General features: G+C 35.0%; 1 protein-coding gene across 1 annotated transcript; it reads left to right on the forward strand.

The window, feature by feature from the left end:
* The first annotated feature begins 1,484 nt into the window (after positions 1 to 1,484).
* Positions 1,485 to 16,418, forward strand: LOC135848511 (uncharacterized). Its single transcript, XM_065368428.1, has 4 exons — positions 1,485 to 1,717; positions 2,394 to 2,591; positions 2,680 to 2,913; positions 8,691 to 16,418. Exon 4 carries the CDS (start codon positions 8,700 to 8,702, stop codon positions 16,161 to 16,163), a length of 7,464 nt encoding a protein of 2,487 aa, XP_065224500.1. The 5' UTR covers positions 1,485 to 1,717; positions 2,394 to 2,591; positions 2,680 to 2,913; positions 8,691 to 8,699; the 3' UTR covers positions 16,164 to 16,418.
* Positions 16,419 to 17,425: the final 1,007 nt, after the last annotated feature.

Raw genomic sequence — 17,425 nt, forward strand, 5'->3', positions numbered from 1 at the left:
ACTGGAGGGGTGTGGATGAGGGTAGCATAAAGTTGGACTTCATATTCTTATTCGGGGTGTTCGTTTCATATGGAAACGACACCAACATTATGAAGATATCTGAACTTTCAATATAGTGAAAATTGAAGTGGGGGCAGAGGCACTGGAGGGGTGTGGTTGCGGGTAGCATAAAATTGAACTTCATATTCGTTTTCGGGGTGTTCGATTCATATGAAAATGACACCAACATTATGAAAATGACTCAACTCTTAATATAGTAAAAATTGAGGTGGGGGCAGGGGCACTGGAGGGGTGTGGATGAGGGTAATACAAAATTGGACGTCATATTCGTGTTCGGGGGGGTCGATTCATATGGAAACGACACCTCGTTTACCAAAAACGATAATTTACACCAGAATCCATTTTTAACCCCCTCTGATGGTTTTTTCAATTTTTGACCACGGCCCACCAAAAATTTTTTTTTGAAAAAAGAAAATATTTTTTAGGGGTTAAAAACACACTTGAAAATTCTCTTCGCATTTTTGTGCCGAATCATGATCATTGCTAAAACAGGCAAACAAAACTAAAAAACGCCATTTTGAGGGGAAAATATGGGGTGAGGGGGGTTGAAATTTTTTGTGGGGATACCTCTTATGAATGTTCACAGCATACCAAAAAATTGAAAAAATCGGCTTTCATGGGGCTGAGGAAAAAATTTTTATTGTAATTTCAGAAAAGGGGGGGTTTCTCAAAAACGGGGGGGGGGGTTGGGGGTCTGAATCTTTCCTGACGGAATGTGCTCAAGGGTACCCACCTTCCATGCAAATACCAACCCTGAAGCTCTCGGGGGCAAATTCACCATACTTATCCACCTATAGCCTTTCATTTTGGGGGTACAAAAAATAGCACTAATTTAGCTTTCTGGATTTTATGTAACTAAGTACTTAGTAAAGACCTCGAATGTTAATACGTAATCTCAAAAACAAACCGGGTCACAATTGGAGTCGTATCTGCATCAGAGCTGCGAGTTTCGAATTAAAAGATCAATCAATGTCATCAATAGTGCTCTCAAAAATATCGATTCTCAAGATTTTCCTTTTTAGTTTTACTGCTTTTTCGCCTTTTTGGCACAAAAGTTGAGAAATATTTTTCGTTACCTTACTTTTATAAAATTTGAACTTTTTCCTAGCGAACTTTTTTTGTTTTCATTGATTGCATGCTGTTCATAAAACTGTCTCTCTTCTAGTCAGATTTGCATGAAAACATTGAATTTAATGTCCAGAAAAACAATTGGCAGAATATCGATGCCCATGGATAGAAAATAAAAACGATAGGAGAAAAATACAGACTATCAATACTCAGAAAATATCGATCTTACAAATATCCTATGTACATATCACTAGACTCTGCACTTCTGCAGAACAAAACAACAAATCTTCCCCTCCTTTGATTCTTGATTAGTGACTGGTTGTTGTTACCTAATGTCTACCTACGCGTGCGCGTAGGTATAGGAAGTTTTATTGTGTTTGTGTTGCAATACCAACAGTGAAGAGAAAATTAAATTCAAAGGCATTCTTGGTGTTGATGAAACGCGATCTGAAGTGTTAGAAGTTTCAATGTGTAAATTATTGCTTTTGTATGATGTAGCTAGAAGTTGTAAAGTGCTCAAATATTTTTTTAGTGGATTAACCAAAGTTGGTTTCAACATTATCATCGATTGTTTTTTCAATTTCATGAAGTAAGTAAATATCTGTGTGACTTAATTGAATTTGTATAAAGTACATGATCTATCTGGTTAAATTTTCACGTCGGTCGTCGTGTTACTCATCTTTGAAATCACTTGTTGCAAAATAGGTGCTTTATTTTAATAATTTTTCATCAAAAATTATAATTTTCAAGTAAATGAGCTCTAAGTTGAAATTTGAACATTTATTCTCACAATCAATGAATTTGGATATTTATAAATCGCTTTGTTTAATATTGAAAGAAGTCAAAAAAAACATGTGAAATTTTCGATCGAAAAAGTTCAGCGTATGTATTCGAGTATTTACGTAGGTACCTATCTATTTGTAGCAATTTTACATGTATTATTATGCTGCTTTTCTGATAAATTATAAGTAGTCCTACCTTCTAACTTCATACTTGGTACTTACGATGTGCTTGATTCAGTAAAAAGTATACAGGCAGTCGATAATGTTTGTTCTCTCGTTCACAAAAATACCTTCATAGGTAATTATTTAATCATTGCTGAAGTTGACGAATTTATTTTCCAAAAAATAATAGCCTATTTTTGAGAAAGCAGTACATTAAAATACGTTCCTATAATGAACCAAATTTTTTAATATCCTACGCATGGCTTTATTTCATGTTTTTTGTGAGAACTGATTTATCAAAACGCTACCTCTACTTTTCAGGCAATAACCAAATATACTTTCATACGTATCAAGAGAATACGTGCCAGTTTTTGGGATAAATCCAATTGTCAACGTCCTCTTCCTATGGAATCACGTCGGTTTTCCGGATTGTATGCCTGTGTACCTGAAACTGCATTTGTGATTGTTCTATGACAAAATATTCTGGTCCTTGGTAACTAGGTATACGAGTTAATCGATGTGAGTATTAATTTTACATTGTTGATGAATGATGAATGTGAAATACTTTACATATTGCATTGCTCGCTCACCTTATCTTGTATTGAAGTTTCAGGGAAATCGGTAATTGTTTCTTTTTATTGCTGGCGCGTGGGATGTGTGATTCTTTCAAGCGAACACATCGTGTTATCAAAGTCAGAAACGTATCGATTCTTTTTCCGGCGTATGTATATCGGAATTCGGATGCAGTCTTGGTAGATGCCGAAAAATATTGATGAATTTTACTTTCCTTTTCGAATGTTATGAGAACAATCCGATCATTTGGTAACCTGTTTTTATTGTGGTACGTAACTGATAACTTTATTGATTAATCGTGCTTAAAATGCTGATACGCATTTTAGTAAGAGGCTCATATCAATGTGAAATATTATTTTATTTGCTAATTCAGCGATGTGCGTGAAAATAGCCTCATCGTGATTTTTACCACTGCCATGCCATACATAGAACGTGTATTAAATGTACGGTGAAATTCATTCCCTATACTTACCTACCTGTAGCATTTCACGATATAATTTCAACTGAGTTTTGCTAAATGGTCGATTGTTAGGATAGAGATGTTCTTCTTAATTATTAGGTATAGAACGTCAGGAAAGAGAAGGTGGGGGGGTGGTTATAGGTAGGTAGGTGCTATACTGAATTTTGATATTTGAACTTAGCGTCACTGAAAATAGTTTATTCGGATTTCAAATGGAGGGGGGGTGTTAAATTCTTTCCTAGGTACCGGTTAATAAGTTGTATTTGAACTTGCAATTATTCACTGAAAAAAATGATTTTTGAAATCATGTACTCATCACCTGAATTAATGCAATGAGTACTGTATAAAGCGGTATATTGCGCCGTCATGTAATGGTCCAAGTTACTTGCAGAAGAAGTGCATTGTTTCATGTAGTGAGTACTTGATGGTAATGTATAGGTTCCCCCCATGGAAATTCATGCAGTCATTACTGCGAATTACTGCAGTGGTTGTAGTTTAAAAGAAATGTCATGTATTAGGTACATGATTTCTAATTAATGCAGTAAACGTTACATATTAGAATGGGAAATATACTGGGTGCTATTTCTAGTCAGGCATTGGGTACAATTATCATTTTAGATAAAGGGCTTAGTACATTAAAAAAATGTACAAAATGCATTATCTGGGACTCAGTACATTACAAAATGTACTGAGTCCCAGATAATACGCATTTCCAGCTTCCATCAACATAGTCTACAAGTTAGTCTTGTGTGTTCTTGTGTGCAAAGCTAACGTTTTCATCAATGAATATTACATAATATGGTGTTACTTACTGAAAATACTTAGCACTTTCCTCTGTTTTTGTTGATTTTCAATAAAATTGGTGATTTTTAACGCATATACGAGTATATTTTTTGTTGATTTTTACTGTAATGTAAATTTTCCAAGTGTCTTGGTCAATTTTCTATGAATTTTTTTCATGTATTGGTCAATTTTCTGTGAATTTTTCAAGTGTTGTGGTCAATTTTCAAAGTGTAGTACGTAATGTGAATTTTTCAAGTGTGTAGTCAATTTTCTGTCCATTTTTCAAGTGTTGTGGTCAATTTTCAAAGTGTAGTACGTAATGTGAATTTTTCAAGTGTTGTAGTCAATTTTCTGTCCATTTTTCAAGTGTTGTGGTCAATTTTCAACGTAATGCAAATTTTTTAAGTGTTTTGGTTGATTATCTGTGAATTTTTCAAGTGTTGTGGTCAATTTTCAACGTAATGCAAATTTTTTAAGTGTTTTGGTCGATTTTCTGTGAATTTTTCCAAGAGTCTTGGTCAATTTTCTTTGTATTTTTCAAGTGTTGTGGTCAATTTTCAACGTGATGCGAATTTTCTAAGTGTTTTGGTCAATTTTCTGTGAATTTTTCAAGAGTCTTGGTCAATTTTCTGTGAATGTTTCGAGAGTCTTGGTCAATTTTATTTGTATTTTTCAAGTATTGTGGTTAATTTTCAACGTGATGCGAATTTTCTGAGTGTTTTGGTCGATTTTCTGTGAATTTTTCAAGAGTCTTGGTCAATTTTCTGTCCATTTTTCAAGTGTTGTGGTCAATTTTCAACGTGATGCGAATTTTCTAAGTGTTTTGGTCAATTTTCTGTGAATTTTTCAAGAGTCTTGGTCAATTTTCTGTGAATGTTTCGAGAGTCTTGGTCAATTTTCTTTGTATTTTTCAAGTATTGTGGTTAATTTTCAAAGTGCGGTACGTCGCTTTGCTCGAGCTTGTTTGCTTGTCTTTCATTTAAAAATTGAAATTTTCATTTTTTAATTACTACCTACCAAGTATTCAAATTCGGCTCATAACAATTTCCTTCTCGAAATACAAATTTTTGAAAGCTTTTCTTCAAACTTGGCTTGAGTTTCTGCATTTTTTTTTTCAAATTAAACTTTGAGAAAAACCTATCATTCCCTCACTTAAAAAATTATCGGGTACTAAGTACCTATAAAAAACGGTAGTGAATATCAGGAATACGGGAAAATTGGGATATAACACCAAATCCGGGAAATATTACCATCTCATCTGGTAACTGGATGATTTGTGATGGAATGTAACCATTGCTGCATCTTCCCACCAGTAATGCATTCAGTGCATGCTTTAGGAATCCATTGTAATGTAATAGATACCTTAAAGCATGCAATGGATGCATTACTGATGGGAAGTGCTCTACTGATAATGCAATGTAATGAGTACCTGATAGATTGCGACTACGACATCATGTACAGTAATGGTTACATTCCATCACAAATCGTCCAGTTACATGACAAGAAGGTAATAGTTATCGGATATGGCGTTATATCCCGATTTTCCCGGATTCCTGGTATTCACTACCGTTTTTTACACGTACTGGGTACCCGATATTTTTTTCAGTGTTGAAAAGATAAGTACGTCAAAACTTTTTCGCATCTTGGATTTTGATGGAAATTTCATGGGATTGTTGGAAGTTGGGAAAGAGGGAAGGGCATGTTGCTAAAAATTGAAAAATAAAACATGAACGATATTATTTAGGGCGGGATTTCACGTCGGTCTCAAGATGCAGGGTTTTGGAATGAAAAAAAATGATTACGTACTCACAAAGGAATTTGATGCATTGGCATGCTTCATTTTGAACGAAATCAAGCTAGATTGAAAGATCATGTTTTAAAACTCCCGTAACAGAAATTTTATAGGTCGTGAAGCTCATTTTTGGATTAAGTGGTGATGATTTTTTGAAAACTGAAAACAAAATCAAAAAGTACGATTTTTAAAATTTTTCGTAGAATACAATTTTTTTAGTGAAGTGAGCAAGACTTTTGATTTTTAATTTATTAGCCTTTTTTGTGAAATTTTGAAAGGATTTCCTTGTTTTCTCTTCTGAGTGATAAGTTCGAAGATCTTGTAAAACGCGAAGAATCGAAATGGAAAACAAAGAAATCGAACTAAATGAAGTATAATATAATTATTTCGGGTAAAAGTTGCAAAATAAATCTGATTTCAAGTAAACAAAATGTTGTCCAGCCCAGGTTTCAAAATTTAATCGCGAGATAGGTAGTGTGAAAATTGTTAATGTTTCGGAATTGAGGAATTGAATTATTTACGTGCATTATGTTGTTTTTTTTTTTGGTATTCGTCATTTTGAAGAATTAGCCATCGAATTGCTTAAAAATTGGCCTTGATGAAACAAAAATTTGTTCCATCGCAACTTATGAGTAAACATTTTTTAAGGTGAAAATAAAATATGGAATTGAAATTATAGAGTTATTTTAGCCATCGACATCATTGAAAAAAATCTTAAAATGTTTGAAGACGTTGGAAAATTGAAAAATTTGAATACAGAATTTTGACCTCCATCCCCCCTACCACTCCATGAATAATTTCAAAATTGTGAAAAATATCTTGCTAAAGTCTTGCTTTTTCATTTCGAAATTCTGTTGGAAACTTAGGTATGTTTTATTTGGAGTCTTTGGAAAATTTTTAAATTCCTGCTCAAATTTTAAATTGCTCTGAAGGAATTAAACGTGAGCTGTAGCTCCTATAACGTTGGTCAACGTTCACTCGGCACCCTCTTGACTATTTTAGTTTTTTACTGCTAAATTCCAGGAGTGCTATGCCTTCAATAATGAATTGTTGACCAAATAAGTATTATATAATTATAGAAGAAAGGAAAAAAATACATTTTCAAAGTAGGTATCATAACGAGCGGTTTTTCTCGACAAGATATAGTGACCGTTTTAGAATCCTCGCCAAGTTTTCAAATTTCCCCAGAAATTTTATAGGTATTGCTCTGGATGACGGGGCTGAAAATGAGTTTCAACATCCTATAACATTCGGCGACGCTTTTTGAGCATCCTCTTGACTGTTTTCGGTGATTACATCTGGCCACATTTCTGTAGAAGGTTTTTGAGAGGGAAGGGGGGGGGGTCGACTAAAAATTTGGCAAATGACGAAGGGAAAAAATTTTCATTTTCTGTTTCGGATTTTTTGGGGGCCCAAATGTGAATTTTTTATTTCAAAATAAAAAACTAATTGACCCCAGCGAAGCGAGGCCGAAAACTTTAGAAAATTTTTGTATTTTAAGATATAACTAAAACGATTTTTTTAATGTAAGAAGTTTATTTTTTGACTTTACACAGTTTAGGAATTGAAGGATTTTTTTTAATATGTTAATTTTGAAAAAATAAAAAAGAACAGGCCCAAGTGAGGACAAAAGCTATCGAAAATTGTGTTTTAAGAGGTGAAAAAACGGGGGTTTCTTTCATCACAGGCCCTTTTTTCGCCCGCTCCTCCGGAAAGCGCCGGCTGAGGGAAAATTTCCATTTTGACCCCCCCCCTTCGACGGTCCTGTGCTTACCACAAAATTCCAAGAATTCTGGTAAAAAATGAATTTCTAACCAAATTGTTAGTCCCAAAAAATGGAAGAATTACATTTTCAAATAACGAGCTTTTTTTTGACAAGGTGTTGTTATATATGCCTTCTTCCACACGATCATGCAACTCGAAAACAACCGATATTAAACCTTCTTGGAGCCCTCCGAGTCATTCCACGTCAATTCAACCAAGAAGTGGTAAGGGAAGTCGTGATTTTTTTGAAATTTTTATTGTGGAAAGACCTAGCGAAGGAATGACTAATGGCCCAAATCGCAGCCCTCTAGTCCTTTTTTAAAGGCTGCTATGAGGTACCTATCAAAGTTTTTAGTGAACTTAAAATATCATCCATTTCAGCAGTGGATTACTCGATAAACGCGATACCTACCCAAATGGAACTTTTTCCAATACCTAGTTAGGGGTTTTTAAAGACTTTTTGGCGATATTATAAAAATCAGTGTCGCCACTTTTTTTCTTACGAAAAATTAGCTTGAGTAAACTCAATTTAAAAAATTGAATGTTTGAAAAAAATGCGATTTTTTGATTTAAAACATGAAAAAAAGTTTTGACTGGTGAAGTTGGCCCATTTGATCCCTATTTTTACGTATCCGTTGAAAAAGTTGAAACATGAAGTGAACTCATTACAAAAAAATCAAAATTCAAAAAAATTCAATTTCCAATTCCAAACATGAAAAAAAGTTTAAATCTATTCAGTTGTCTTATTTTCACCCCTTTCTGACGTATATCAGAAAAAGTTGATAAAAATCACACTCATGACAAAAAAATTAAAATTCGTTTATTTTTTGAATTTTTTCGAATTTTGATTTTTTGTGATGAGTTTACTTATTTCATCGAGTGAAAGGTTTTTTTTCCAACTTTTTCAACGGATACGTAAAAATAGGCGTCAAATGGGTCAACTTCAGTAACTTCACAAGTCAAAATTTTTTTTCATGTTTTGAATCAAAAATCGAATCGCAATTTGACTTTTTGAACCTTCCGAGAGATTTGAAATTTCTGCAGTTTATTGAAAACTTGTTAGAGGCTTCAAAAAAAATCAAATTGAGATTTTTTGGCGTCAGATGATCGTGTAGACACATCACTGCTCTTTACATTACAATCTTTGAGAATTTGATTTTTTATTTTCATTAACGATATTTTTTTGTTTTTTAGTGATTTTATATTATTGCTATGAATTGTTCTAATTTTGACCGGGATGTTTCAGAAAGGAGCCATGTCGCAGTCTAAGCAACAAAGCAGTTTTTCCCAAGAAGCTGAGAAGTTTTTGTCGCATTCGTATTCATCCGAAGACGAGTTCGTGGAAAAGTACAAGAAATTTTACCAAGGAAACGCAAAATCTAAACAACTTTATCTCTTCGTATTAAGTAAACTAGAAAATTCGGTAGTATCAGGTAACTTTGATGATTTAAAAAAATATGTCAAAGTAATCAATTTCGTCAGCGATATCGAAAATCGAAAAACATTAGAGACTTTGTACAATGATACGCAAAATTCTATTAAAACCACTAATTTAGCGATCCTATCTTGCAAATATGGTAGACTAGAAATACTGAAATATGTTCTCGGTGATGGTAAAGTCTTGGAAAATCTATCTATAAATGTTGGTAAAAATGTCATTACACCTGGCGATCGGGACGAATCACATCACGATGCATTTTATTACGCTGTACTTTCTGGTAATGTCGAGCTTCTTGATTCGCTTATCAAAAATTGGCCCTGCGATTATTTTTCTACTCGTTCTGAAGAGCTAGATGAGATTCTTTCGAAAGTATACGAGGAATTAAAATTAAAGAACGTGTCGTTGTCAGAGAATATGGAAGTTTTTGTCGAAAGTCAATTGATTAATCTTCGTTTTTTCTCGAATTCTTCTAAAAAAGATCGTATTAGTGATAAAGTTAAAATTTGTAATATCATAGATCGAGTTAATTTAGTTCTAGAAAAAATCGTTTTTTTGAAGTCGAAGTATTCCGATGTCGAGAAATTAGATGAAACTTTTTTATTCGTCGCTAGGTTTATTGCTCAAAATATTCACGCGCTCAAACGTCAATTGAAATTCACCTACGATAGATTACCTTGGGAAGAAATCGAATTTTGTTTAGTTTCTTTTATTTCTTCTTACGTCAATCAGCAAGATATTAATTTCTTTTATCGCGCCATTTTGAGCAAGAGCAAAATAATTCGCTATTTGGAGCAGTTCGCTGACAAACTCGAAGCTGAAAAATCGAATATTGAAAATGAACGCGTTAATAAGCTAGCCGATCTTCCGAAGCTGAAACGCGATCAAATTGTCACCGATATTATTCGCAATAGTCCCGAATTTCAAGATTTGTATAACGATTATCAACGTATCCGAGATATTCATTCTTTGGAGAAAATAAACGAGTATTTAAACCTCGCTTTATCAATCGATCCCGAAGAAAGACAAGGCCAATTAGTTATTATTCGTGCTTTGCAAGTCATCGGCGAGTATTTAAAAAACACCTTGGAATCTCCTAAACTATCCTCCACTACAAGCGAGCTTCTACTTTTGTCGTTGCCCGAAAATACCAGAAAAATCGTCATCGATTTACGTAACTCGCTATCTCATGCTTATTCGTTGCTTAGAAGAAGCCAAATCGAAGAAAATGCCGACGTCAGCTTTTTCACTGGTGTTCAGAATGATACGAAAAGAATTTACGATGTGATTACCAATATTCTATGCGATAAAAAAATCAAAATGATTCGCAAACTGATGCAGGATATCGTCGATAGTGAAAGTTTGCACGAGTTTGAAGAAATCGCCGAAACATTGAGCATCTTCAAAATGGATAAAATGAGCGAGAATAGTTTCAAATTGACCGAACACGAGAAATTGGAAAAACTTGTCAACGAGATGAGTAACGCCATCTCTGACAAGACTTATTACGAACAAAATCTCTTTGTTCGAATCAGAGAGATAATGAACGCTGCAAAAAACGAGTCGCGAGACTCCATAACTGATTTCAACTTTAAATTCTCTATGTTGACTGGTCTTCTGAGTTCTTTTCGGATAGTGGTTGGTCATAGTCTCGATAGCAATCATGTTAGGATACAAAAATACGTGATTAAAACAGCATTGCAGAATTTTTTTCCCGAAGAAACGTCATCAACCAGTCTGAAAGAAATCGTCGAATTAGCTATGCCTATTTTTCATAGCGCCGAATCGAGACTACATGGTGGTAATCTACAACGATTAATGAAATCCACCTTTGAAATCGTTCATATTGCTGAATTCAGAATAAATGATATCAAATGGATCGCAAATTTGAGAGAAAAATTACGAGAGAAAGGTGCCTTTACTTGTCTGCGTGAAGAAACCCAGCCATCCCAGACTACGAAAGAAAAATACCAAAAACAGCTTACACTGAAATTGTCCGAGTTGAAAGCTGTTTTAAAAAATGATCGGAAAAAAGGCGAATCGAATGAAAAAACTCATCGTTGGACGGATAAAAAATTCCAAGCTGCGGTAGAAACATTGGTTCTGGATATCTTGTCAATTTTAGGCGAATCCGATAAACTTCTGGAAGAAAACTTGCTCTTCTTGGATGGAAATAGTCCACTGCTGGTTGGAAAATGCCTACGTAATCATTTAGCCCATGGTAATACCTTACTCGATATATTATTGTCTGATCCATCTACAGCAATAATCCTAAATGCCGAAAAACTCGTTTCTGAAAATATTGCCAAAATTAACCGAAAGATTGGCAAATTAGTCAAAGATGATCCTACCAATTTGAGGGCTAAATTCGATCAAGATCTCGTCACCGTTATAAATCAATGTAAAATGTTAAATGCATTAGAACAAGGTGATTTTGAAGAACTGAAGAATTGTATCGCCAAAGGAGCTGATATTCGTGCTAAAAGTATCAATTCGTGGTCCGCGTTGCATTTCGCTTCTCATGGACCTAGTCTCGAAATTGTGAAATTTATTCTCGATCAGAATTTAGACGTCCATGTGAAAGATGCAGATGGCCAAAATCCACTCCATATTGCTGCTGCTAATGGAAGAAAAAATATCGTCGAATTTTTCATCACGAAAGCGGGCCTTTCTGCTAACTCTCCTGATAATTTCCGAAGAACACCCCTACATTTTGCTGCTAAAAATGGTCACAATGATGTCGTCAAAGTACTGCTGCAAAATAATGGCGATACCAGTAATGTGACTGATTTACTGGGTTATGCTCCGGTGCATTATGCTGTGCAACGTAATCACGTTGAAATTGCTAAAATTCTGCTCGAGAAGGTCAAGAATGTCGACTACGAGGCTTCTGCTGGCTTTACACCTCTACACATTGCTGCAGAATGGGGTAGACTAGAGATGGTCAACTTTTTGCTCAGTTGTGGGGCAAATGTTGTTGCAAAACATGATAAAGGAGCTACACCATTGCACCCAGCTGCTCTGAATGGTCATTTCGAAGTCGTGAAAGCTCTAATTTCGAAAGGAGCTGATATCAATGCTAGAGCTTTAGATGATGGTACTCCTTTACTCCATGCAGTGGAAACTGGTCGGCAAGAAATAGTCAATTTTCTATTGAAGTGTGGAGCTGACCCAAATATAGCTTTAAAACTTCATTGTGACACCCCTTTGCATTATGCTACCAGAGATGGACACGAAGAAATCGTTGAAGCTTTACTTTCTCACAAAGCTGATCCGAATCTTGTCACTGTTGATCGTATATCTCCATTGCATATTGCAGTCCAGATTGGCAATTTGAAAATGGTAACCCAGCTTCTGAAACATGGGGCAGATGTTCGTGCTAAAACTATCAATTTCTTGACTCCATTGCACTGTGCAGCTGAATGTGGCCGAGAAGAAATCGCTCAACTTCTCATACAAAATGGGGCAGAAATCGATTCTAAAGCTGATGATAATTCAACACCCCTGCACTTAGCTGCTCTTAATGGACACAAAGATGTGGCTGCTCTTTTGATGAAAAATAAAGCCAGAGTTGATATCGAAAACGAGCTGGGTCTGCCACCATTATTTTTGGCTGCTAGAAATGGCCATGTTGACATCTGTGAGCTCCTAATCGCCCAAAATAAATCTATCGTTGATTTCAGGAATTCAATTGGTATGACTTCTTTACATGTAGCAGCTCTTGGTGGTCATGTAAATGTTATCGAATTTCTCATTAAAAATGGAGCTTATGTGAACACCAGAGATAACATTGGCTGTACACCTTTACATTCGGCTATTCTACGCAATAACAAAAATGTGGTCGAATTTCTGATTGAAAATAATGCGATGGTTGATGCAGCACAAAGTTCTGAACATTCGTCATCGTTTTCACCTCTGTTCTTAGCTGTTCAAGCAGGTCTCGAAGATATTGTTGAGATTTTAGTTGCAAAAAATCCTGATGATGTTGATAAAACCTGTGGCAAAACTCCTTTGATGTGTGCAATAGAACATGATTATAAAAAAATTGTTGAAATTTTAATAGCGAATGGAGCCAATGTCAACGGAGAGAACGGTGAACCTGTGCTCATGGCGGTAGCTAAAAATCGTACCGATATAGTGAAAATTTTACTCCGAAATAAAGCTAATATTGGTTTCAAAAGTGATGAAGGCTATTCGTTGTTACATTTTGCTGCTACAATGGGTCATAAGGATATTGCTAAAGTTCTGATAGAGAACGGAATCGATGTAAATGGCACAACTTCCCTTGATGTAACACCATTGTACCTTGCATCGAGTCAAGGTCACGAAGAAATAGCAGAAATTTTGATTAGAAACAAAGCTGATGTCAATATCGCTAATTATGATGGTACTTCATTGCATACTGCTGCTGTAGGTGGCCATGCGAATATTGTCAAACTTCTATTGCGAAATGGAGCAAAAATGTTAAAAGATGGTAAAAACAGATTACCTTTGGATCTGGCAGTTGCATATAGCCACTTGGACGTAGTTAAAATCTTGCTACAGCATAAATCAGTGAATATGAACGCCAAAGTTGATTCTTCTGATTGGACATTACTTCATATTGCTTCGCAAGAAGGTAACCTAGAAATGGTAAAATATCTCGTGAGCAATGGATGCAACATTCATGCCAAAAATAGCGCCGGTTCGAAACCAATTCACATCGCAGCTAGAGAAGGTTGCAAAAACATTGTCCAGTTCTTTTTGAGTAAAGGATTAAAAGTTGATGAATCTGGTGCGAAGAATCAAACATTACTACACTATGCTGTAACGAAAAATACATTGGAAGTTGTTGAATTATTGATATCCAAAGGTGCTGACGTCAATGTTAAAGATAATGTAGGTTCAACCCCGCTTCATGTTGCCGCACTGAATGGTTCTGAAGACGTCATCAGAGTTCTTTTGGAAAATGGAGCCGTTTACAACCCCATTGACAATGAACGTTTGACACCATTGGATCTAATGAATGAAGACAGTGGTATAGTTGACATCAGTACAAGAGAACTGATACAAACTGCAACAAGTGAAGATATTGTGAAGCTATTCATTTCTACCGAAAACTTATTCGAGGCCGTTAAAGAGGAAAATCCTTCAGCTGTCAAAAGTGCCATCGAATCGGGAGCTTTCATCAACGCCAAAAATGCTGTCACTGAAACGACTCCATTACATTATGCTGCTTGGAAAGGCTGCGTCCAAGTTGTTGACATTCTGTTGGAAAATAAAGCCAATCCCAATATGGTTTGTAGTAAGAAATATACTCCTTTGCACTACGCTGCCAAGTTCTCAAAATTCGAATGTGTGAAAGCCCTGATGTGTCACGGTGCAATTTACAATCCAGTTCCTGATAATGGTAAAACACCATTGGATTACGCTACCGATAAAGATGTAATTAATTTACTGAAATTAACCGACGAATGCTTTAAATTGGTTAGAACCAGCAACACTCGAGTTATCAATATTCTCGAGAAAATGAAAGACAGCGATACACTGAAATCGATCATGAATGCTTGTAACAAGGACAAGAAAACTCTGATAGCTGCTGCTCCTCAGAATAATTCTGCATTCGTCAACAGCTTAATGAAAGTTGCAGATGGTACTGCATCTGATCAGACTAATGAAGCTATCACCCTCGTGAGTCAAGGACGTTTCCAACCTGCCTTAAATATTCTCAACAAATTATTCAACAAGAGAAAACGATTACTTGGACCCGATAATCTGGCCACTTTGAGTATTCAGAAGCTGATGGCGAAAGCATTTTACAAACAAGGAAATCACCAAACAGCTTTAGAGATGCTGGAAAATGTTTTTCTGAAACAGAAAGAAATGCTCGGTTTAAAAAACAAAGACACTTTGGAAACAAGAAGTTACATCGCTTTGATATTTTACAGACAGGGAAAAAATAACGAAGCTTTGGATATTTTCCAAGATGTTTACCCCAAACAAAAAGAACTTCTGGGGTCGAATCATCACGAAACGGTGGATACGCAGTTCCATATGGCTCTAGTGCTGGAAAGTCTGGGTAAACACGCCGAAGCCTTACGCATCAATAAAGAAGTCTTTGAAAAAAGGAAAAATCAGTTTGGCATTAATCATATATCCACAGTGTTGGCTCAAAATAATATCGCCTTGGTACTCGTCAGTTTGGGCGAATACGAAGAGTCATTGAAACTTTTCAACGATGTTCTTGAAAAGAAAAAATCCATGTTGGGTATTGGTCATGCTGACACCTTAAGAACGTTGAACAGCATTGGTGGAGTATATGTAAACCAGAATAAACTCCCAGAAGCTGTGAAAACTTTTCAAGAAGTTCTGAGTATTCAGAAAAAAACGTTGATACAAAATCATCCAGAAATTTTGAACACTCAATGTTACTTGGCAAATGCTCTATTCGCTCAGGGTAAATTCATATCAGCGTATAAAAACTTCAAAGAATGCTACGATCAGAGGAAAGCAGTTTTTGGGTCAAATCACCCCAGTGTTCTCGATATCGATAAAAAGATCGAAATTATCGTGCTGAAATTCAAGTTGGAAGGCCGAAGCGAATCTGAGATTATTCAGAGTCTTCAGACAGACATCAAGATCGCTGTTGGCAAAGGTGATGTTTCCACTGTTAAATTACTGCTGGAAGGTGGAGTCGATGTGAACGAATCAGATATCGATGGTAGAACTCCTCTGCATTATGCTGTGAATAATGAACGTCTCGATATTGTCAACATTTTACTCGATAATGGCGCAAGTCTCACTCACGCTACGAATAAAGGTAATACGCCTTTGCATACTGCAACCTCAAAACGTAGTACCGAAATCATCAACGTATTGCTGCAACGTGTCAGTCGTGACAAATTAAACGATTTCGTCAACGCTAAAACTACATCTGCTGGTACCACATCTCTTCACGTTGCTGCCAAAAATGGTTCCTTGGAGATTCTGAAATCCTTGCTGAATCATGGTGCAATGTACAACGTCGGCAACAAAGAAGGTAAAACTCCAATCGACCTTTCTACGAATCAAAAAATCACCAACTTGCTTAAATTAATCGACGATTTATTTGTTGGCGTCAAAGAAGGTAGTGTTGAAGCTACAAATACGAGATTGAAAGCTATGACGTCTGAAGAGTTTTCTGCTGCGACGAATGCTCGCAATTCTGAAGGTACTAAATTATTGCAATTTGCTGCAGCGAATAACCAGAAGAAAATCGCCAACGTGTTGTTGGAGACGATGAAAAAGATCAATCAGAATTAATTGGGTAGGTCTCGATTGCTTATTCAAAATATTATTAGAAAGGTTAAAAAAAAAAAAAAAATTATATCTATCGTAGTTGTTAGGAAATGGTTTTCTGCTCGATTTCGATTCTGAAATTTGTTGGAATATAATCTGAAATAAAAAACGAATTGGTTTTTCAAGTACATAGATGGGTATCTTAAAAACTGAAGGGGAGATTAGGAGAAAAAATCAATACAAAATTCACTCGAACCCAGTTTTTTTTTCTTCAAATTTCTATGATAATGAGCACGTTTTTTCACTAATACTGATGAGCATTCTTTCTTGTACCTATCTAATAAATCAAAAATGACCTACCTATGGTACTACCTGTCGAATTTTATTTCCTTTACGTTCAAATCCTGGTTTTTTAATAATAATAAAAAAAAAAAATGTGAGCTGTTTATTTTGTTTTTCGAATGATGTCGTAAATTTTTGAATTCTTATCTAAGTAGGTATAGGTCCTACCAAAAATTCTTGTTGCAAAATTATAATTTGATCTAATTGTTGGCACATTTCTTTAGTGAGGTGTACTGTGGTCGTTAAATACAGCCAATAGATGAAAATTTTTTGCCTGGAACCTGCCTCTCTTCCCAGATTTCAACTTTTTTTTTTAATATTGTAAATATTGTTGAAGTATAGTAAGTTATAATGTGTTTATGTAGATCAAATCGTCCTCAAATTGCACAAATATTTACGTACATATAAAAAATTTCCCAAAACTTCTTTGGATTTATGTTTTATTTCAAATCTGTTTTTTAAATATTATTATTAGTAGTTTCCTCTTTTCATTTTCTCAAATTGATAAATTGTTTGCAAATGAAATAATCAAATTGATTCGTAGAAAGGTACTTGATAATCTTGAGAAAGGTACAGATGTCGAAGTAGCCAGTTAAATTATCTTTTTAAGAATACCTTATTAGTTATTAAGTATATTTTGTATAAATTGTACGTTATTTTAAATATTTCGCGTGTTTTTGTCATTCACTCATCTTTTTTATATCGATAAAATTTCATTTTTTTTCGTATGTCTTTGTATTTCTCAATTTTCATCGCATCTGTAGTCGAATAGCGATGGTATTTATTTTATTTTTTAAAGACAATTGTGATTTTTGTACCGATGCGTTTTTAAAATTTGTATTCTATGTTAATTTTTTATGAAAACGTTTGTATTTTTTTCAATTTACTCGATGCTATATACTTAATAAAGATGTTTTTGTACTTGAAAAAGAAATTTTTCTTAT

The sequence above is a fragment of the Planococcus citri genome, chromosome 5 (assembly GCF_950023065.1).
Source record: "Planococcus citri chromosome 5, ihPlaCitr1.1, whole genome shotgun sequence".
In the NCBI taxonomy this organism is placed as follows: domain Eukaryota; kingdom Metazoa; phylum Arthropoda; class Insecta; order Hemiptera; family Pseudococcidae; genus Planococcus; species Planococcus citri.